Consider the following 22,286-nt stretch of genomic DNA (forward strand, 5'->3'; position numbering starts at 1 on the left):
AGGTGAACATGGTAAGACTGCCTGTCTTTATGGTCTTTTATGGTCTTCATACTCCAGTAGGGGAGAAGGACATGAAATAAATAATTAGACACAGAAATAAATTTATCCAGCAAGTAAGTGTAAAGAATGAAGCATCAGTCTAAGAATCAAGAAGCACTTATCCAAACCTGACCTAGTTTGGGGCACGGAAGGATTTCCTGAAAAGTGATGCTTTGGACTGAGATGTGAAAGACAAGAGGAACTTGCTAAGTGAGGTGGACTGCAAGTTCAAGAGCCCTGTGGTGACATGAAGCATAACATGTATGAAGAGAGTGCAAAAAATGGGGAGCAAATGTGATAATAAGATGAGGCTAGAAAGGTAAATAGGGTAACAGAATTTGAAAACTATTACTTGACAAAATTGGGAGGATTTGGTATAGAGAATAGAAATGAAGTACAAAGAAAAAAAGACATTTATGATTCCCATGTTTTGAGTTTCTGCAATGGAAGTAGAAAATAAATAAACCATAGGAAACAGAATGCAAAAATACTCGTCGATAACTGAATTGCAAATGGTGAGGAAGAAAAGTCAGGGGGTAATATATAAGTTTCACTTGGGCTATAGGTAGATATATCATTCAAAGATAGGGAACAATGGAGCCAGTTGAGGGGCCATTGGAGTGTAAAAAAGAATGAATTCATTTTAGGTCATAATGAGTTGGGGATTATGTGGCCAATAGAATAAATATAGGCCTAGTATTGGAGAGACATATCTAACTGAAGAAAGATTTGGGATTATAAGCAAACACACAATGACTAAAGTCATAGAGTGATTAGATATGTGTATCTATGCATACATACCTATACTTCTATATTTCTACATTTATGGACTGCTTGCTACAAACTACTGTGCTAAACGTCTCAAATAAATGGTTTCATTGAAATGTTGAAACTGTAAAACAAAACAAAACAAAAGTGATTTTTAATACCACTTCTTTAAAAAAGGAAGCACAGGCACAGAAATATGAAGTAACTTTGCTCAAGCTGCGTAACTAGAAGGTAGTACACTGAGATTTAAAACTTGACCTGACTCCGAAGTCTATGCTATCAGGTTGAATATCCTTAATTAAAAAATTGGAAGTACACCTGGGGGCAGTAGCTCATGCCTGTGATCCCAGCAACTTGGGAGGCTGAGGCAGAAGATCACAAGTTCAAGGGCAGCCTTGGAAACTTATGGAGATGGGAGACCCTGTCTCAAAATAGTTTTCAAAAGGGCTAGGAATGGGATTGGGGCTCAGCAGTAGAGCGCTTGCTCTACTTGTGAGGCAATGGATTTGATCCTCAGCACCACATAAAAATAAATAAACGAAATAAAGATATTGTGTTCATATACAACTAAAAAAAAATTATGGCTAGCAATGTATCTCAGAGGTAAAATACTTGGGTTCAATCCCCAATACCACACAAAAGGAAAAGAAATCTGAAATCCAAAATACTCTGAAATCTAAACTGAGTTTGTTTGTTTTTGTAGTACTAGGGATTGAACCCAGGGCTTCAACATGCTGTGCAAGCACTTTACTACTAGGTTACATTCCAGTCCTTTTCAGTTTTTCAATTTTGAGATAGGGTCTTACAGAGATGCCAAGACAGTCCTCAAACTTGTCATCATCCTGCCTTAGTTCCCTGAATAGCTAGGGTTAGAGAAATGCATCAGCACACCTAGCTGAAACATCCCTCATCTTCTTTCTTTTTCATGGTGCTGGGGGCCTTGTGCATGAGAGGCAACAGCTGTACCTCTAAGCTAAACTGCCAGCCCTATGAAATCTAAAAAATTTTAAGCACCAAGATGACCTCCCAAACATTTTGGATAAAGGCTATTTCACCTGTTACTTGTCACTCCCCACAAAACTGAGAGGAACGCCAGTACTGAAAGACAAGGACTGGCAGTGCTGCCCAGTGGTAGAAGACTTGGTCTAGCATATATGAGGCCCTGCGTTCTATGCCCAACACAGAAAGGAAGGGGGGGGGGAAGGTATGGTATGGGCAAAAACAGAAAAAGATCTCAGAAAAACACAGAAAGATAGCCAGAAGAGGAAAACTCATACGATTATCATGGAATCAATTAAGAAAACTGTTTCAAAAAAGAAAACAGCTATATATATAAGCTACCATACTTTAAATGAGTTGGATAGGTTTTCATAGTCCATTATTCAAATTCACTTTTAAAAAAACTCAACACAGGTTTTTTTAACTTGATAATCAGCCCTAAAAAGGACATATTATATTCTTGGTATCAGTGATGATTTTTCAGATCTCCAACTTTTTTTTTTCCTTTCTTTTTGTAGCACTGGGGATTGAACCCCCAGGCACTCTACCACTGAGATACATCCCCAGACTCTTTATTTTTCATTTTCAAATGTGGCACACTTCATGAATTTGCATGTCATCCTTGTGCAGGGGTCATGCTAATCTTCTCTGTATCATTCCAATTTTAGTATATGTGCTACCAAAGTGAGTACTATTTTTTATTTTGAGACAGGGTCTAAATTGCCCAGGCCAGCCTCAAACTTGTGATCCTCTTGTTTTAGTCTTCTAAGAAGTTGGGTTTACAGGTGTGCACTACCACACCGGCAGGTTTCCAAACTTTAAATAAACTGTTTCCCAAAAGACTGTATTCATGTAACAAAGAGAAAGAATTTGTTGAGAATTTACAAGGCATTTTATTGATAAAACTAAGTAAAACTTGACCTATAGAAAAAAATTAAGTGAGATTATAATTTAAAAACAGAGAAACTAGGTGCTAGGGGTAGCTCATGCATGTCTAGCATATGCCAGGCCCCTGGGTTCAAGTCTTAATACCCCAAAATAAGTAAATACATAATAAAAATAAACCATTTAGACTCCCTAGTTTGTCCATAAAACTCAACATTCCTCATAATGAGATGCTGCTACTACTTTCTGCCTAAACAGCAGTCATCATGAAGAAGAAAAATTCCATATTCCAACCACAGAAATTGATTATTGTCACTGAGGGGGTATTGAACTGGTCTTTGTAGCAAGGCAATTCCTCCTTCAGAAGCACTGACTTCTAGAACAGTTACTATTGAAGGTCCTAAAGCAATAACAGGGAATATCATCAACCACCCTCAACATTTTCATTATTAAGCATCCATCTGTTTATATCAGATGTTTTAAATATGACAACCAATGCTATATAATTAGTAAAAATAACACTATAGAAGATGGTAACAGCATAGTATTTCACCAGTTCTCACATACAAACAAATAGTGGGCTGGGGATATAGCTCAGTTGGTAGAGTGCTTGTCTTGTATACACAATGCCCTGCGTTCAAGGTCCCAGCACCACACACATATAATAATAATAATAATAATAATAAAAACAAATAGCAGGTGAGGTGCAGTGGTACATGCCTATAATCCCAGTGGTGCTGGAGGCTGAGGCAAGTTCAAAGCCAGCCTCAGCAAAAACAAGATGCTAACAACTCAGTGAAATCCTATCTCTAAATAAAATACAAAATAGGGCTGGGGATGTGGCTCAGTGGTTGAGTGGCCCTGAGTTCAAATCCCAGTATCACCCTGCTCAAAAAAAAAAAAAAAAAAAGCAACTAGAATAAGAAAATTAAAAATCCACAGAGAACATCTATGACAAAACTAGTTCAAGGCACAGTGACACACGCCTGTAACCCCAGCAGCTCAGGAGACTGAGACAGGAAGACCACGAGTTCAAAGCCAGGCTCAACAAAAGTGAGGCACTAAGCAACTCAGTAAGACCTGTCTCTAATAAAATAAAAAATAGGGCTGGGGATGTGGCTCAGTGGTTGAGTGCCCCTAAGTTCAATCCTCAGTACCAAAATAACAAAAACAAAAAACTAAATGAAAACGCATTCTAATAATTTTTCAGAATAGGGCAAAACCTGTATGTATGGGGTGGGGCAGGGGATTTCTGTGACTTAAGCAGCAGCATTCTCTGGAAAGCATATTCTCAAGCAAATTGTTACACGTAGCAGGTGACAATGGGAGAGTGCCAAGGCACCAACAGTAAGGTCTGTAGGAGATACAGCAGCTCTGGTGTTCAGCCATATACAAACACTAAAATCAATGCTCCCTTTCCAGAACGAAGTCCCACACCAAGGAGAAAGTATTGGACCTAAATCCAATCCCAGGAAGACAAGAATAACAAGAGCAAAGAAAAGATACAGATAAAAGTGAGGAAGAACATAACTGGAGCTCAGAAAATGGAAGACTTTTTCTCTTTTTTGGGGGTGGGGAGTGGGGGAGGGCGCCTTAACTAGGGATTAAACTCAGCTACATCCCCAGCCTTATTTAAAGACAAGGTCTGAGGGCTGGGGATGTGGCTCAAGCGGTAGCGCACTCGCCTGGCATGTGTGTGGCCCGGGTTCGATCCTCAGCACCACATACAAACAAAGATGTTGTGTCTGCCGAAAACTAAAAAATAAATATTAAAATTCTCTCTCTTTCTCCCTCTCTTCTCTCACTCTCTCTTAAAAAAAAATAAATAAATAAAGACAAGGTCTGAGTTGCTTAACATCTCAATGTTTCTGAGGCTGGCTTTGAACTTGCAATTCTCCTGCCTCAGCCTCCTGAGCTGCTGGGATTATAGGCATGTGTACCACACCTAGCAAGAGACCTTTTCTTTTTAAACAGCTTTATTGAGATATTTGTCCATATTTTTAAACACTATCAAAAACAACAAAAGTTTTAAACCTGCAAATCTAGAAAACTATTCTAACCCATGCTTTCCCATTTAAAGTTCAGAAAGATATATTTCATCTAAAAATGAATAGTAGTAAAGGTCCTAATCAAATCCCATAGAAAGTAATTAGGGATGGATGAGGCTGGGGCTGGGGTTCAGTGGCAGAGCACTTGCCTAGCATGTGTGAAGCCCTGGGTTTGATCCTCAGCACCATATAAAGATAAATAAATAAAGGCATTGTGCCCATCTACAACTAAAAAAAAAAAAAAAAGATTCAAAAAAAGAAGAAAGTAATTAGGGATGGAGATGGGGAAGCAGAATAATATTCCCACAGGAGGATTGCAACATCCAGCTTGGCAACTTAGCTACACCCTGTCTTAAACCTTAAAAAAAAAAAATTTTATATATATATATATGTCACATTGATGAATGTTAGCATCGCAAAGATAAAAGTTATAATATATATATTAAAACTACATTTTTGGGGATTTTTTTGGTGTGTGTGTGTTTGTGTGTGTGACTGAACCCAGGGGCACTTAACAACTGAGCCCTTTTTATTTTTTGAGACAGGGTCTCACTAAATTGCTCAGGGCTTCGCTAATTTGCTAAAGCTGGCTTTGTACTGGAATCCTCCTGCCTCAGCCTTCCCAGACCCTGGGATTATGGGCATATGCCACAGCGCCAACTGATTTTCTTTTTTGAGATACAGTATGACTATGTTGTTGGCCAGGCTGACTTCAAATTCCTGGTCAAGCAATTCTTCAGCATCAGCTCCTGAGTAGCTGGCTGAAACCACAAGAACTGGCTAACAGAGCAAGCAAAACTACTGATTTTTTTTGTGGGTGGGGTGGGGTGGGAGTTGAAAAAGAGAGGGTTTACTGGGAATCAAACTCAGGGGCACTTTACCAGTAAGCTATATTTTTTATTTTTTTATTTTTGAAACAGTGTCTCATCAAGTTCCTTGGGGCCTCACTAAATTGCTCAGGCTAGCTCTGCACTTTTGATCCTCCTGCTGCCTCAGCCTCTAGAGCTCCTGGGATTATATCCTGTGCCACTATGCCCAGGGAAAGTGCTGATTTTTTAAGGAAAATCACTTTTTAAAAAGTCAGATTGGCAACTGACTTTTTATACCAATGTATTATTCCAAAAACAATGGGATAACATTTTAAGATACTAAAGAAAAAGAATCTTTTAAAAGATATTTTTTTATTTTTTAGTTGCTGTTGGATACAATATCCTTAATTAATTAATTTTTAATTAATTTTTCGTCATGCTGAGGATCGAACCCAGGGCCTCACCTGAGCTAGTCGAGCGCTCTATCGCTGAGCCACAACCCTAGCCCCAAGAAAAGAAAATTTGAACCAAGAATTTTATGACTAGCCAAAATAACTTTCAAGTATAAAGTTACAAACAAGCTATTATCAACAAGTTATATAATTTTCATAAGACCTTTCTCAGGAATCTTCTAAGTACCAAGTTACACACAACAAAAATGACTAGAGAGACATTGACATAGGAATGTCGCACTGATGAATGTTAGCATCACAAAGATAAAAGGAACTAGAAATCATACACCTTCTGTAAGAAGTAAACCTATGAAGTATTTTTTGCTCTAATTTAAAAACCAGGTTTCAGAAAGTATAAAAAAACAGAGAAACAAGTTAAATAACATCATAAGGAAGCAGTATTCCAGACTTATAGAAACTTGGTTTCATAAACAGCAAAAACTACAAGGAAGAATAGATACAGGAGAAACTGACATATTAAACATGATATAATAAAATCACATAATGTAAGAATCTTATCTGGATCCAGAGTCAAGAAAACAATAAAAAAAGCATTCATAGGGCAGTTGAAAATTTGAACCCAACTGGCATTTGAAAGTATTAATTACTGTTAATTTTGTTAATGATAACAGCATGTGGGGCTTGTTTTTGTTGTGGTAGTTTTTGTGTATATGTGCATGAACCCAAGGCCTCCCACATGCTAGGCAGGTGCTCTACCACTGAACTATACCCCAAGCCTTTTTTTTTTTGGCTTGGTTTGATTTGACTTTTTAATCCCCCCCCCCCCCCCCGTACTGGAGATTGAAACCAGGGTGGGCTTTGCCACTGAAATACATCCCCATCCCTTTTATTTATTTTTTTGAGACAAGATCTTGAACTTGCCATCCTTCCAATTCACTGTGCTAATCCTTTTCTTTAAGAGATATTTACCCAAATATTTATAATGTAATAATATCTAGAGCTTACATCAAAACAATTTTAGAGAAGGAAATAAGTGAGCAAGCATTCAGATAAAATAATAAAGCTGGATGATAAACACATACAATTTATATTAATGTATTCATACAATAAATATTTGTAATTTGTTCTTATAACACAACTCTAAAACATTATCCATTCTTACCAACAGAAATTAATTTTGTTTCAACCTTTATATTTTCTAGATCACATTTACAAAGCCTTAAAAAATATTCCTAATAACAACTGACATAATTCTCTCCTAACATCATATTGTTAAAGTTCAAATACACACAATAAAATTTATTTCTTAAAAAATTTTTGTCCTAGGGGCTGAAGTTGTGACTCAGTGGTAAAGAGCTCACCTGTCATGTGTGAGGCATTGGGTTTGATTCTCAAAACCACATATAAATAAATTTTAAGGTCCATTGACAACTAAAAAAATATTTAAAAAAAATTTTGTCCAGACTTAACAAGTTATAAGAGGCTGGATATTTTTCTAAATTAGTCACAATTCTGAGAATGACTTATCAATATCAAGTTTGGTCCAGAGGACAAAATATATTTATATTTGTTTTTGGTACTGGGGGGTTGAACCCCCCAGGGGCACTTTGGCATTGAGTTACATATCCAGCCATTCTTATTTTAAGACAAGGTCTCAGTAAGTTGCTGAGGGTCTTGCTAAGTGCTGAGACTGACCTTGAACTTTAAAATCCTCCTATCTCAGCCTCCCAAGTTGCTGGGATTACAGGCATGTGCCACTATCCAACTGACAATATTTTTCCTCAGTTATTCATCTCATCAGCTCAATTAGAAAAAGTGTTTTAAAAAAACTTACCTGTTTTATATGTGGATTCATTGCCATTTCAGTTACATTCTTCTTGGTCTCACAGAAGATAATAGCCCTCCCTTCTGAACCACTATAGACTTGAAGTACATCTCCAATAACTGCCGGCCTCTGAGACCAATGACACTGAATAGCCAAATGCTTTGAGGAAAGAAAAGGTGAAATATCTGTTTTGACAAAATTGTTGGAAAAAAATTATCTTGTATATTTTTTTCTACCTGGTCAAGAACTGGCCTTCCTGGGAGACTGTAAGACAGAGACTCTCCTCAACCCCATTTAAAAACAAACAAATGGCGGTCAATAAGTGAAAGGATACACAAATTTAGTATATTCAAACAAAATACTATATAGCAATTAAAAGGAACCAACTATTAATAACACAAAAATATAGATGAATCTTAAATAATATGCTGAGTGAATGAAGTCCTACAGAGAAAGAGTATATGCAGTATGATTCCATTTATATGAAGTTTTAGAATAGGTAAAACTAATCGATGGTAGAAAAAAAAATCAGAAGTGATTGTCTCTGGACTGGGGGGAACTAGGAAGGAGTACGAGGGAACTTTTTGAGATGATGAAAACACCTTTTGTTTTGATACTAGGGATTGGACCTTGGGGTACTATACTACTGAGCCACATCCCTCTGTCCTTTTTATTCTTGAGATAGGGTCTTGCTAAATTGTAGAGGCTGGTCTTGAACTTGCAATTCTCCTACCTCAGCCTACCAAATTGCTGAGATTACTGGCATGTACCACTGCACCTGGCAATATATCTTGATAAATGTTTGGTTTACATACACAAACTCAAAAAAACTAAGCAAAGTGTACACTCATTTCATTACACATAAATCTTATCTGAAAAACTATAAATATTATATGGAGAAGCTCAAAAACATGCTAAGGGAAAGAAGTGAAATATAAAAAGTCACATAATATATAATTACATTTATATGAAATATTCAGAACAGGCATATCCATAGAGACAGAAAGAAGACTGGTGGTTGCCAGGAACTGGAAAAGAAAACAATTACTATTTAATGGTTATGGGGTTACCTTTGGTGTGAGTAAAATGTTTTGGAACTACATAGAAGTGATGGTTGTACATCATAAATGTACTAGATGACAATGAATTATACATTTAAATATTTATAGTTTTAAATTGAGTACAATGGCACATGCATATAATCCTAGCTATTTGGGAGGCCAAGGCAAGAGGATTAAAAATTTAAGACAAGCCTGGGCAACAAAGCCAAGGACTGTGTCCCCATCCTTACCCAAAAAGTTTATAGTTTTAGTTATGTAAATTTTACTTTAGTTTTATAAAAATGAAAATATTATGCTCTAGTTAAAGATATGCATGCTAAAATACTTATGGGCAAGTATACTGATTTCTGCAATTTGAAATGAATCAAAAATAAGAAGGGGGGGCTGGGATGTGGCTCAAGTGGTAGCGCACCCGCCTAGCATGCGTGCGGCCTGGGTTCGATCCTCAGCACCACATACAAACAAAGATGTTACGTCCGCCAAAAACTAAGAAATAAATATTAAAAATTAAAAAAAAAAAAAAAATAAGAAGGGAGTTAGAGTTATATGGTGTAGTTCAGTAGTAGAGAGCATGCTTATGAGCATGAAGCTCTGGGTTCAATATCCAGCTCAAGAAAGAAAGAAGAAAATAATCCCTTTTTTTGTTTTCTTAGTATGAAAATTACTACAGGTTTTTAGCTTTTTTTTTTTTGAATACCCTTACTTATCCTTTAGAAATATAGCTGGGTGTGGTGGCACATGCCTGTAATACCAGCTACTTGGGAGGCTGAAGAGGACTGCAAATTCAAGGCCAGCCTGTACAACTTAGCAAGACCCTATCTCAAAATAAAATTCCCAATATTGGGGGGAAAAAGGAAAAAAAAAAAAAAAAAAGTTCTACTACAGCTCAATTTTTAAAAATCTTTCTGAATTTTTTTTTTTTTTTTTGGGTATGAGGTAAAGATCTAACTTTCTTCAGCTAATCTTCAACAAACTATCTCAGCACTATTCTTTTTATTTTATTTTCTTTAGTTGTAGAGGGACACAGTACCTTTATTTATTTATACGGTGCTGAGGATTGAATGCAGTGCCCCATACAGGTGAGGCAAACGCTCTACCACTGAGCCACAACCCCATTTCTCAGCACTTTTCCTTTCTATGAATCGTGTTCTCTGTCACATGAATTCTAAATACAGTCTCTATGGCTGCTTGTAGATCTTCTGTTAGAACTTCTTATTCACAAGCTTTTTTCCCCTATTTATTCTATTCTGCTTCTCAGTTTCAGACTATAAAAATACTTATGTATCTTATTAACTAAAGGCAGAAAAGAGAGCTTAGGCCTGAACAGGTCCCCAAAATTTGAGTTTAGCTTTAACAAACTTTCAAAAATAAATACCAACTAAAAGCTAAAATCTATCATGCTGGAAAGCCACTTACTTCCACAGTAGTTGCAGCCTTTTGAGTCATTTTTCCAACAAGGTCAACCTGTTCATATCTGGATTTCATGTATTTTTTTGCAACTTTGTATACCCACTGTGGGCAAGTTGCAGAAAAAAGTAAAGTCTGAGGATTGTCTTCAGAATCTTAAATAAACAAAAAGAATTCAAATGTTTTCTTAATATCCCATGATGTAGCCAACTTTTAAAAATCACCACAGGCTTCAAAGAAATAATGAAAAATTCAAAACTCGGGGAAAGTTTTTAACATATAGACTGCATTGCAACTATTGAAACTTTCACCTTTTAAAACTGGGGACAATAGCAAGAAAATTCAACTCAGAAGAAAAGTGAGAATTTAAGGAAAAACAATGAACAAAGAAATCAGTAAAATGGGTTAGTAAATCTAACTAATGACTATAAAAAATAATACATGAAAGAAGACACAGAAAGCTAAGAAAATAAAGTATGCTATTGTTCTTTTTTTTTTTTTTCAAGAAGAAAATAGATACTGAATAACTTTAGTTTTGTTAGAATACCAGGGGACAATATATTAAAAAATTAAAAATTCATAAGCTTTTAAGATCAAAGAATAATTGTTAATGTGGTTATTTTGAATTAGGATATACCAGTTTTGTAGGATTCGTGGATAATATCTTCAACTTGTTCAGCAAAACCTAAATCTAACATTTGATCCACTTCATCAAGCACAACATGGCGCAGTTTAGAAAGATCCAAACGGCCGCTCTGCAAATGGTCTTTGATACGACCAGGAGTCCCAACCAAGATGTCAATACCATTTCGAATATGATTAACTGTGAGAGGAGAAAAATGCCAGTAATATGTAAAAATCAAATATATGCCTTCACATTATTCCTTTACATTTAGCAAATGCATCTTTGTACTATTATCATGCACAGGTACTCACTTTGGCTTTGATATGATGTTCCACCATAAAAACATGCCACACTGAGTTTCCTAGTTATATCTTTAAAGTCTTTGGCTACTTGATTTGCCAGTTCCCTTGTTGGAGCCAAAACAAGTACCTGGGTGAGAGATTTTAAAAACAAAAGATACTTTTGTAAAGACATGTAAATGCAACCTAGAAGACCCTACCCTTTTTAAAATAGGAATCTCAACATTAAAGTCATTAGTATTTAAAGACAGAGTACCTAGCATACATGAGGCCTTGAGTTCCATTCCCTAGCACTAGCCTTAAAAAAAAAAAAAAAAAAAAAAAAAAGATACAAATAGCATAAGACCAATCACAATTTATTATACTCTACTTTGTCAAGTCTCCTCAAAAGTCACTTTGTCAGAGATGTTCTTAAGCCTCTTATATATAATCCTGGCCCTCTTTTTACCACTTACACCACCTAAGGCACTTATGCTTTACTTAAATAGTGATTGTAATCACATTATTCCTTTATAGTAACCACTTTTAGTTACATACATATTCAAACTATAATGCTGATTTTTTTGTTCTCCACTTTCATGAACCTTAAAGTACACACAGGTTCTGTTTTTTTAGTTGTTTTATTTTTATTTATTTGTTTTTATGTGGTGCTGAGAATTGAACCTAGTGACCCACACATGATAGGCAAGCATTCTGCCATTAAGCCACAACCCCAGCCCTACACACAGGTTCTTAAAAGGTCAAACCGCAAGCTAAAATTTTATTAGTTGATTTTACTATTCATAATTAAGACAGATCTTTAGCACCCGCATAATAAACTTTTTTGCCTTTCTGGAATGGGATTGAACTCAAGGTCCCACACATGCTAGCCAAGCACTCTATCACTGAATTATATCCCTGATTCTTTTACAATTTTGAGATAGGCTCTTGATAAGTTGTGGCCTCAAACTTGAGATTCTCTTGCCTTGGCTTCCCAAGAGCTGAGATTACAGGCAAGTGCCACCACATGGACTAGCAGTTCCATTCCTATAATAGTCTTCACAAAAAGTCAACCAGTAAAATAAATGATGTTGAATAGTTATTGAATGACCAAATAAATGGAATACCTCTTAGAAAATTCATTGTTTGAAAGCAAAAAAGTCAGGACTGAAAAAACAGATAAACAGGTCACTAAATACACTATGTGTAAGTAAGATTTTAAGCTCCATAATACACAAAGTTAACAAAGACATCTATGAATCCATATACATTACATTTATATGCAATAATGATTTCATTTTAGCTTTGCTTGAATTTTCTTTATTTGAAAATGAACAAGTTTTTGCTTTAAAACCCAAATTTCTACTTTTGCCACAAGGCTTAATTTTCCCTGAAACGTACCTGTATTTAAGACTAATATGCTCTTTCAGGACTGGGGGTATAGCTCAGCAGAAAAGTGTGAGCTTAGCATGCATGAGGTCTGGGGTTAGATCTCTAATACCAGGAGCAAAAAAAAAAAAAAAAAAAGACAACTATAATCTCTCTGTCCGTTTTCAATAAGTAATGTTTAGAGCTTTTCCTCTCTTACAACCATTACCTTTGGTGAGCGGCTTTTTTTAGTTGTTTCTTGATTTCTTTGGAGCCTTTCAATCAAGGGTATGGCAAAAGAGAATGTCTTTCCTGTTCCTGTCCGAGCTTGTGCAATTAAATCTTTTCCTTCATATACAGGGCCAAAGGTCTTAACTTGAATAGGAAAGAGATATGTTACCCCTCGACCTGTAAAATGAGATTTCCAAAATATTTCTTTAAGACTAGTATTAGGAAAAAAAAATATTCATTTGAAAACAACAATCCTGCTTTCTCCATGTCTGGCTAAAGATACACAACCAAGTACCATTTACAGTTATTCCTACTCTAAACAGAAATTATAACAAAATTAGTCTGAACTTCTGACAAATACATATAACAATTAAGATTAAAAACAGATCACAACAACTACAAGACTGGGATGACAATTAGAATAATATATACTCCATGTTTCTATAAATACATCAAAATATACTCTACTGTCATAAAAAGAACAAGTTAAAAAAAGATACTAATCAAAAAAAAAAACTATCAATACTGAAAAGGATGAAGTAAACTACAATTTAAAAGGAGCTATTTCTTTTTTATAATCTCTATTTGGTAAAAAAAAGGCACAAGAGTTTTATAAAATACAGTCATAGATTCCAGTTGCATATCCATTAAAATTCATAGTACCTTTCAGAAGCTTTATAGTTTCTTCAGAAATAGAGAAATTGGAGAAAGCTCCTTCTTTCTGTTCTCGTGTTAGCGTCTGTCAAAAGGAAATAAAAGTTCTAAATAATATAGTTTTTTTAAATAATATAGTTTTTGTTCAACTTTTACTTATTTACCATTTTACTAAGCAAGCTACCTAATTAACTTCAGTTAGTACTTGCAAAAACCTATACAGATTAACTTAAAAATTAGGAGGGGAGGTTGTGGCTGTAGCTCAGTGGTAAAGTGTTTGCCTAGCATGTTGTGAGGCACTTGGTTCAATCCTCAGCACCACATAAAATAAATAAAGTCATTAAAAAAAAAAAAAGTAGGAGATTCTTTTCATTTCAAAAGTATCCCTTTAGATGGCAAGCTTACTTAATCCATTTTCCTAGTAAAACATCTTAAAATGTTTAATTCAACCCATAAAGTTCCCTTTAGAAATGTCTACTACATAGATCAAAATATTTTTCCATTTGATAACATATTACAAGTTACTTAATAATCTAAATCACACTTATAGATAATATTAACTATGAAAATTAATACAGTCTATATACTAAGATAAAAGAAGAAATTATACAATGAGAAATTAAAACTTTTTCCAAAAATAGTTAATTTGTTCTATGGCTTTAAAAAGTACTTTTTCTGAGCTGGGGTTGTGGCTCAGTGGTAGAGTGCTCACTTAGCACCTGCAAGGCTCTGGGTTCAATCCTCAGCACCACATAAAAATCAATAAATAAAATAAAGATATTGTGTCCAACTACAACTTAAAAAAAAAAAAGGACTTTTCTCCCCTAGGTCATTAATTCAGGGAAAAGTTCTATAAGCTTAAGAATTTCTTTAACATGAATATAGATGAGTAAAACATTATCACTTAACATCTATCAAAAACTCTGTGTACCAATGTGTATACAGAACAAAGACCCAGTAAACTTGATTATTTTTACGTTTAAAGAAAGTAGTTACAGAACCACATAATAGCAGTTTTCAAATTAAGAACCAGATAAAAGACAATATCAAATTCAAATTGTGGGCCATTTACATAAACAACAATACTGTTCTCTTTTAAGATTAAAAGAAAATTTTTAAAAGTTATGTATTTTCATTTTAGAAATTTCAGAAAGCACAAACATAAATTTTTAAATTACCGATAATCCAGTCAGTTAAAACTACATTTGAAACATGTTCCAATCTTCAGTCTATGCATACTAAGTTTTAAAAATAAAAGACCATACTTTATACAGTGTTTTAAAATCTGCTTTTTATCTTTTCAACAAAAAGAAATATCTTTCTAACATTCTTATATACCCTTTGGGATAGCTGCATTCTATTCTGTAAACATAGCATATTTTATTAAACCAATTGCCTACTACCAGACACTACTAGACATTTAGAATATTTAAAACTTTCCCCAATATCTATAATATCCCGGTGATAAGAGTACTTATTCATACAGCTATGGACACCTCATAATTACCTCCTTAGGATAAATTCCTAAAAGCAGAACTCCTGAAATCTATGATCTAAAACAGAAACAATAGACAGTTAAGCCTATTATAATACAGAGAATGATTTCAAGCAAAACCCCAATAGAGCCAGAAGCAGTGATGCACACCTATAATTCCAGTAGCTCAGGAGGCTAAGGCATGAAGATTGCAAGTTCAAAGCCACCCTCACCAATTTAGCAGGGATCTATGCAACATAGCAATACTCTGCCTCAAAATAAAAAATACAAAGGGCTGGGGATGTGGCTCAGTGATTAAGCGCTCCTGGGTTGTAGCTCAATAGTAGAGCGCTTGCCTAGCACATGTGAGGCACTGGGTTTGATCCTCAGCACTATATAAAAATAACTGAAATAAAGGTATTGTGTCCATCTGCAACTAAAACAAACAAACAAACAAAAACCCCAATACATCAAAAAGCAATCTGTTTATTCCACTACTACCAATATAGATTTATGGAGCCTTACTAAATTAACATACATGCTTCTGGACAAATAGCAAATATACAAATTAAAACACCATATAGGGGCTGGGGTTGGGGCTGGGGCTCAGTGGCAGAGTGCTCGCCTTGAATGTGTGAGGCCCTGGGTTCGATCTTCAGCACCACATAAAAATAAGTAAATAAAATAAAATAAAGGTATTGTGTCCAACTACAACTAAAAAATAAATATTAAAAAAAAAAAAAAACACCATATAGTAAAAACAAGGAGTCAACATCTTTTTCCCCAAATACCTGAGGATTCTAGGTTAAGTTAAGCTCAGTGCATACCCCTGCATTTGATCTCCACAACAGGGATTTTTTAAAAATTTTTACTTAAATTAAATTACCAGCTATTATCAAATTTAAAAATTATTATCAAAAAGCAAGAATATCAACATTGTTTCATTCTGAAGACCTAAGTAATTTCTTGACAATTTATAACACCTAGATCAGCTTTTGAACTCCTAGTGGAAAACTGTGAGACACTTTTAACAAATTCTGCCCAAGAAAATAACTGCTTTAACAGGTACTGATAAAAGCAGGAGGTTCAAGAATGCAAATTCTATACTTAAGCATGTTTATTACACTTCCTCAAAATGTAATAGCCAGAAGAACAGATTTCTTCAGATCATTTTCATGTTTAATTCTAGTTTTAAAAATGCAAATGACTTTAACAGAAAGTTACAGTAAGACATAAAGATCATCTAAAGTTGCTACTGTTTCAAAAGCAGAAAAAAGAAGGCAAAATACACAAAGTCAAAAGGCCTTCTGTACCTTGTTTCAGGAAGTCAAAAGTCCATGCCCCAGTACTGGCAGGGACTGAAAGAACCATAAGAAATAAGTAGGTGACTATCAATAATTTGGAAAAACTGTTTAGGAACCCAAATGTACAGAAAAAGTGTAAGTTTGAGCATTCCTCTATTTCCACCCAATAAAAATGACAATACAATAAAAGAAACAAGGGCCAAAGGAAAAAAGGTTCAGATTTCAGCTGTATAGATCTCTCATTTGGATTAGAGTCTGTACTAAGCAAGAAATATAGAATCAACTCTTCTTAATTTAAAACATCACATTTGTCTGTATTTCAAGGATAATGTCAAATGCAAAATTAAAAGTATCCATACCTCCTCTAGTTTATTATCACTTGATTTATGAGTAGAACTTTCTAAGGATGATACTCGCTTTGATTTTTTTTCATATTCATCAATATCTCCATTTGGTAGATCTTTCCTCCTTGACTTATGAGATGTAGAAAATTCATCTGAAAGTCTATTAAATCCTTCTTCAGTGTCTCCATTTAACTTCTCTTTCATTTTAGCTTTTTTGGGCTTGGGAGCATCATCCAGGTCATCTGTGACACCATTTTCTCTTGTTTCTGTTTTCTCATCCGAGTCATGATGGTGCCTGGACTTCCTCCTATCACTCTGTAGACCAAGAAACAATGACAAAAAGGTCACAGGTGTCCTTTTAGGATTCTAGAGAAGTTACAGCATGACTTCCCAACCACTTAAGTTCAGCCAATAGTTATATTGAAAACCTACATGATAGAAATCCAGACTGTTTAGTAATTCAAGCTCTAAGCCTTACCTATAATTGTCATTCCAACTCCTGCATTCTCAAGAATTCAGCCTCTATTCCACCTCTAATCACAACATTAAATTTTAGCAAAATTAAAATAGTTCCTTCAGAACCAAATGACAATCTCAAAATTATAAATTAAAATACAAACAAAAACTTCTAACATCTCCAAGAGCAAAAAAAATTAATATTTATTGAGTACCTACCCAGCACTGTGTAATGTGTTTTCGGCTTATCTTGTTTAAATCTTCATAACAACCCTATGAGGGAAGTACAGATCCATAATCCCTTATCCGAAATTCCGATATCCATAAAGCTCTGAAAACCGAAAGTGTTTTTGTAACTTATTTGGAGTCAAAACCTTACCTGCTCTGAACTCATTTGATGGCAATATTTGAATAGAACTAATGTGAGGCTATTTATAGTTTTTACTTATCCCATCATTTGCAATTATTCATATTTAATATTAAGGTGTCTGATTACATGCTACAGGCCCCACACCCTGCTGGGGTGTTCTCCTTCTATAGATCCCTAGAATTCTGAATTCTAAAACACATCTAGTTCCAGGGATTTAGGATAAGGGATAGTGAACCTGTATTACCTTTGCCATTTTACAGATGAGGAAACAGAAGTCTTAGAGGTTAAGTACTTGCCAAAGATCCACATGTGGGATTTCCTGTAGGTGGAAGTGCTAGAAATTGAATCTAGCCCTGACTTGAAAAACTTATGCTCTTTTCACATCATGCTTCCTTCCTAACTTTAATAATTAACAGGTCAAAGAAAAACAAAGCTACATGTTGACATAAAATTCCAATTGCTATATTTCCATGGAAGAACAATAACCCAGCAAGTTAAAAAAAAAAAAAGTCTAGATAACAGAATGTAAGAAAAGAACAAAACAAATAGGCACAATTCTGCACCTTCAATTTTTTGTTTGTCTGTTTTTGTGCACCAGGAATTGAATCCACGGGAGCTCAACAATTAGCGACATCCCCTGTCCTTTTAATTTTTTTGAGACAGAGTCTTGGTAAATTGCTGACTGAACTTGCAATCCTCCTGCCTCAGCCTGCAGAGCCACTAGAATGATAGGCATGTGCCACCATGCCTAGCCTGCACCTTCAGTTTTAAACCGCCAAACTGGTGGGGCTGGGGTTGCAGATCAGTAGTAGAGTGCTCGCCTAGCATATTAAGGCACTGGGTTTGATTCTTAGCACTGCATATAAACAAATAAATAAATAAAACAAAGGTCCATCAACAACTAAAAAAAATTTTTTTTTCAAAAAGCCAAACTGGTGGCAAGTGTTTTAATATTTGCAGACCACAAGAAATGATTTAGAAATTTAGGACTTCTCCAGAATTACTTGGTCAGATATTCAAAATAAATTAGATGGTAGAGATAAGTGATAACAAAAACACCAGCACGAAAAACTTAATACAATTTTTAGAGTGCTTTACCATGCAATTTTTCTTATCCATAAAAATGTGAAAATGCTTTGCAGTTACATCATTTGCTCTTTGGTTAATTGCAATAACTCACATCTCACCATACTGTTAAGTTCAACTGAAAAACAAAATTATTTATAGAGTCAGCTCTGGAGTTTGAATTGCTCCTGGACCCTTCATTGCAGGGAGATGATGGAACAAGGCAGAGTGAGACCTGTAAGTCTAAACCCAGCAACATCCCAAGGTGAATACATTATTTCATATTGGACCGAAACTCTATAATTTTGATTCCCTTGGTTTCCATTATATTCTATAGGGATTTTTTTTTTTGGGGGGGGGATACCTGGGATTGAACCCAGGGACACTTAATCACTGAGCCACATCCCCAGCCCTAAGTTGTTGAGGCTGGTTTTGAACTTGTGATCCTCCTGCCTCACCCTTGTGAGTTGATATGATGTATGCCCTTCATATTCTCTTACTTTTGTCACATCTTCTGGTTCCTTTCCCACTTCTGTGGATACACCTTAAATCTCTGTTGTCCATGTACACTTCTATGCCATTTTCATGACTTTCAACACACACTTCCTTACTCTTCCTTACCTGCATTCCAGTTTTAAGAACCTATAACTCATCTTCATATCTCAATGTAATCCAAACCAAGGTTATCTTCATCTCAACACCAAAACTAGCCTAATGCTCTATTAGTTGGTATTCCAATTCATTTTCAAATCTCTAGTTTATCTTCATAAAGTGCAATCAACAAGTATTTCTGGAGAACTTACAATGTGAAAGTCACCAACATACAAGAATATAATGAAATATTAGACAAAAATATGGCTATTTCCCTCAAGAATCTTTGGAAAATATTTAGAAAAGATACAGCGAGGAAAAATGAATTTCACAAGGAAGTGTACAATAAATGCCTCTTGCATGATAAAGACAGTATTGGAACAAGACTTCAAAAGGAAATTACTGGAGTGGTTAGAAAAGATATAAATTAATCTTCAACAGAGCATCTGGATGCAAAAGGGAAAAGAAGTTTCAACAGGAGCCAAAATTAAAATAACTGGGGATTCCATTTTAGTGGATTCTAGGTACCTATAGCAGTCAATTCATAGACACAGAAAGTAGAATAATGGTTGCCAGAGCTGGGAAGAGAAAAGAATGAGGAGTTAGTGTTTAAAGGACAGAGCCTCAGTTTGAGAAGATGAAAAAAGTTGTGGAGATGGATGGTGATGATGGCTGCAAAACAATATAAGTGTATTTAATGCCACTAGAACTACACTGAAAAATGGCTAAAATGTAAATTTTCAGTTTTGTATATTTCCCCAGAATAAAAGAAAAACCAGTTGCTTGGAATGGCAAGTTTACCTTAACGACAAGTTGGAGAGGTATTTCTGCTTTCCTGAACTATACGGAATAAACCTTACTTCATCCAACGTCAGACTTTGAAAACTGCTACCTTATCCTCCTCAGCTTTGCTTTCTCCAGGTTAAACGTCTCCAGTACCTGTGCATTTTTCAGCACCTTGCAATCCTCTAGTTTCAAGAGTTTTCTTTTTTGGATGGGAGGGGGGGGCCTCTTATAACCCAAAGGGAGAAACCATTTCTCATACTTAATTAGTTTAAACTCCATAGTACTCAGCAGAGTCTGGTGCAAATTACGCTCAATAGATACCTGTGGATTGAATGAAAATACTGATAGTAAGGGTTATTAATAATAAAACCAACACGATCTCCACCACAGCCCAATCCTAGAAACTCTGGATGTTACAATATTTCTCAAATCCTCTATAAACTAGTTAAACCTAAGATCACTTTCCCCAAAATTCTTGCACAACAGATCAGGGTGACAAAGAGGCAGAACATATTCAAGACAATCATTTTTTCTTAATCATCTTCTAAGACAGTCCAGAAGAAGCAAATGACAGGCTTCCCTGCTTTAGGAAGAAAAGAGAAATAACAGATTCTGCAGTGACGGAAGCTTGAGTCTGCCCATCTCTTGGGAGAATTCAGGCGCCAGTGGGAAGAGCTGAAGAGCCAGTAGAGGCCGGGCCAAAGCCCAGGGCCGTCCTCCTCCAGGTAGGGAGTGTGACCTGGGAATGATCCCCGAGAGACCTCAGAAGGCCTACGCGGATTGAGGGGAGGCCCTCGGATGCTGGGACTGGGTCCTGACAGGCCATGATCAGGGACAATTCCCCTCCCCACCCAAACAGGCGCAGCCCATAAGGAGGCGCGGCCCATCCTCAGCGCACCTTTTGCTTTTCCTTCCTCTGGCTCTCGGACTCTTCCAAGGGTGCTTCCAGCTCCATAATATCCCCCCAGAGGAGTTTCCCCGGCATTACGGTTGCCGCCACCTCTCTCTGGGCACAGTGGCCACTACCACCTACGGGCAGCGACAGCGTGAAAGGAAGCGGGGGTAGGGCGGCCGCCCGGCCACGGCCGTGCGTCACTTCCGGGACACGCACCGCACGGCGGGGGAGGAAATCATCCCGGATAGTTTAAACTCTTCTATCCGCTCCAAGCTCTCACCCAATAAGTGTAAGAGATCTCCACTGGCCCATCCTATTGTGAAGTGATTGGCTTCTAGAGTAAAAACCTAGCCAATGTCCGTAAAGGATGAGCTCACTGATTAGCATAAATGATTCGGTTTCTCACCCCCTCCCCCACTCCGAACAGTCCACGGCACCACTGAGGCTCTTCGGAGCTTCCCAGCATGCACCGCTGGGGCTAGGTCGCTCCTCAACGGCGATGGAGAGGGGCCGAAGCGCGCAGGTGGCTGGCGCATGGTCAGGACTGTGCAGAGGTGGGTGAGGAGCGCCAAGCGCCGCCTCACCATTCGCCGCCGGAAGCAGCTGCCTTCCACGGAGGCGGGAGGCGTTAACGTCCAACGGCTTCACGCGAGGGCTGAAGTCAGGCGTTAGTGCCAAGGGGCTTTCTAGGGTCTGGCGTGGGCCAGAGGTGAAAGTAAGGCCGGATGAACGTCCGTGCCTGCAGTCTCAGGTTGTAGTCAACGAATTAGTTCTTGCTTTATGTTAGTGCTTCTGACGCTTCCCATTTGACTTGAGAGGAAACTAAACCCACCCGAGAAAGGAATGGCACAGTCAGGACTAGAGAATTTATTTCTTGAATCCAAGATCTGCCACATCAACCTGAAAGCTCTTAATTAAACCTAACAGTTTCTGCTAAAGTTAATAAGCCTAAATGTCATCGACAAAAGACTATTTCCAATGAAAAACTATTTTACTGATGGGAATTAACTATCTTTTAACACAATCTTATACAACTGAAAATTTTTATCAATAGAAAAGATAACTGTCTTAGCATGTCACCTTTTCTGCTATCATTAATGTTAGCTCCTGGCTTGCTTCTCAGAACCATGTCTGTTCATGATGTCTTCAACCAGACAACTGTACTCCTGGATGGAGAACAAGAAAACAAACTGGTGCAAGGCCGTCTCATAAAACACTTGACAGTATCTTTTAACACACAAGCCTTTTAACAGGAGCATGAAACTTGAGCCTTAGCAAAGTTATATGTGGAATTTAGGTTGGTCCTGAATAACAACTGGAACTTCAAATTAGTGATTGCTTTAGGCCTTTTGTGCAATTATGGGTTGGCCTGAAGTCAAGGGCTAACATGTTTAAATGTAACCTTATGAATTCAATACTATGAACACAGGGAGTATTCAGTTAATGTTGGTGGAAAATGCATCTTCTTCGACTCCCTAGGTTATGAGATTAGTTATGCATTTCTGTGCTTTTCTACATTCTTTTGTCCCAATCCCTTACACTCACTGCCAATCCTACTGTGGTAGTTTTTGTAGCCCTACAAAGGGGTATG

At 36.5% G+C, this 22,286-nt stretch overlaps 1 protein-coding gene and 1 non-coding gene across 6 annotated transcripts in view; both read right to left on the minus strand.

Moving 5' to 3' along the window:
- The window catches only part of Ddx50 (DExD-box helicase 50), a 34,850-nt gene extending 13,947 nt beyond the window's left edge, over positions 1-20,903 (minus strand). The window contains exons 1-9 of one of the 5 annotated variants that reach the window (XM_078041187.1): positions 20,699-20,903; positions 17,208-17,261; positions 16,548-16,847; positions 13,420-13,495; positions 12,755-12,900; positions 11,191-11,308; positions 10,892-11,077; positions 10,264-10,409; positions 7,796-7,945 (exon numbers count right to left, since the gene is read on the minus strand). In XM_078041187.1, coding sequence (XP_077897313.1) covers positions 7,796-7,945; positions 10,264-10,409; positions 10,892-11,077; positions 11,191-11,308; positions 12,755-12,900; positions 13,420-13,495; positions 16,548-16,847; positions 17,208-17,261; positions 20,699-20,785 — 1,263 coding nt within the window. In that variant the 5' untranslated portion in view covers positions 20,786-20,903. Of the gene's footprint in view, positions 1-7,795; positions 7,946-10,263; positions 10,410-10,891; positions 11,078-11,190; positions 11,309-12,754; positions 12,934-13,419; positions 13,496-16,547; positions 16,848-17,207; positions 17,320-17,602; positions 17,624-20,698 lie in introns of those variants that run through there. The other 4 variants (XM_078041182.1, XM_078041191.1, XM_078041192.1 and 1 more) reach the window with 4 other exon arrangements.
- On the minus strand, positions 2,392-2,498 carry LOC120886051 (U6 spliceosomal RNA). Its single transcript, XR_005728824.1, has one exon. It is a non-coding gene; the product is annotated as a U6 spliceosomal RNA (small nuclear RNA).
- Positions 20,904-22,286: the final 1,383 nt, after the last annotated feature.

The sequence above is a fragment of the Ictidomys tridecemlineatus genome, chromosome 1 (assembly GCF_052094955.1).
Source record: "Ictidomys tridecemlineatus isolate mIctTri1 chromosome 1, mIctTri1.hap1, whole genome shotgun sequence".
Taxonomy (NCBI): domain Eukaryota; kingdom Metazoa; phylum Chordata; class Mammalia; order Rodentia; family Sciuridae; genus Ictidomys; species Ictidomys tridecemlineatus.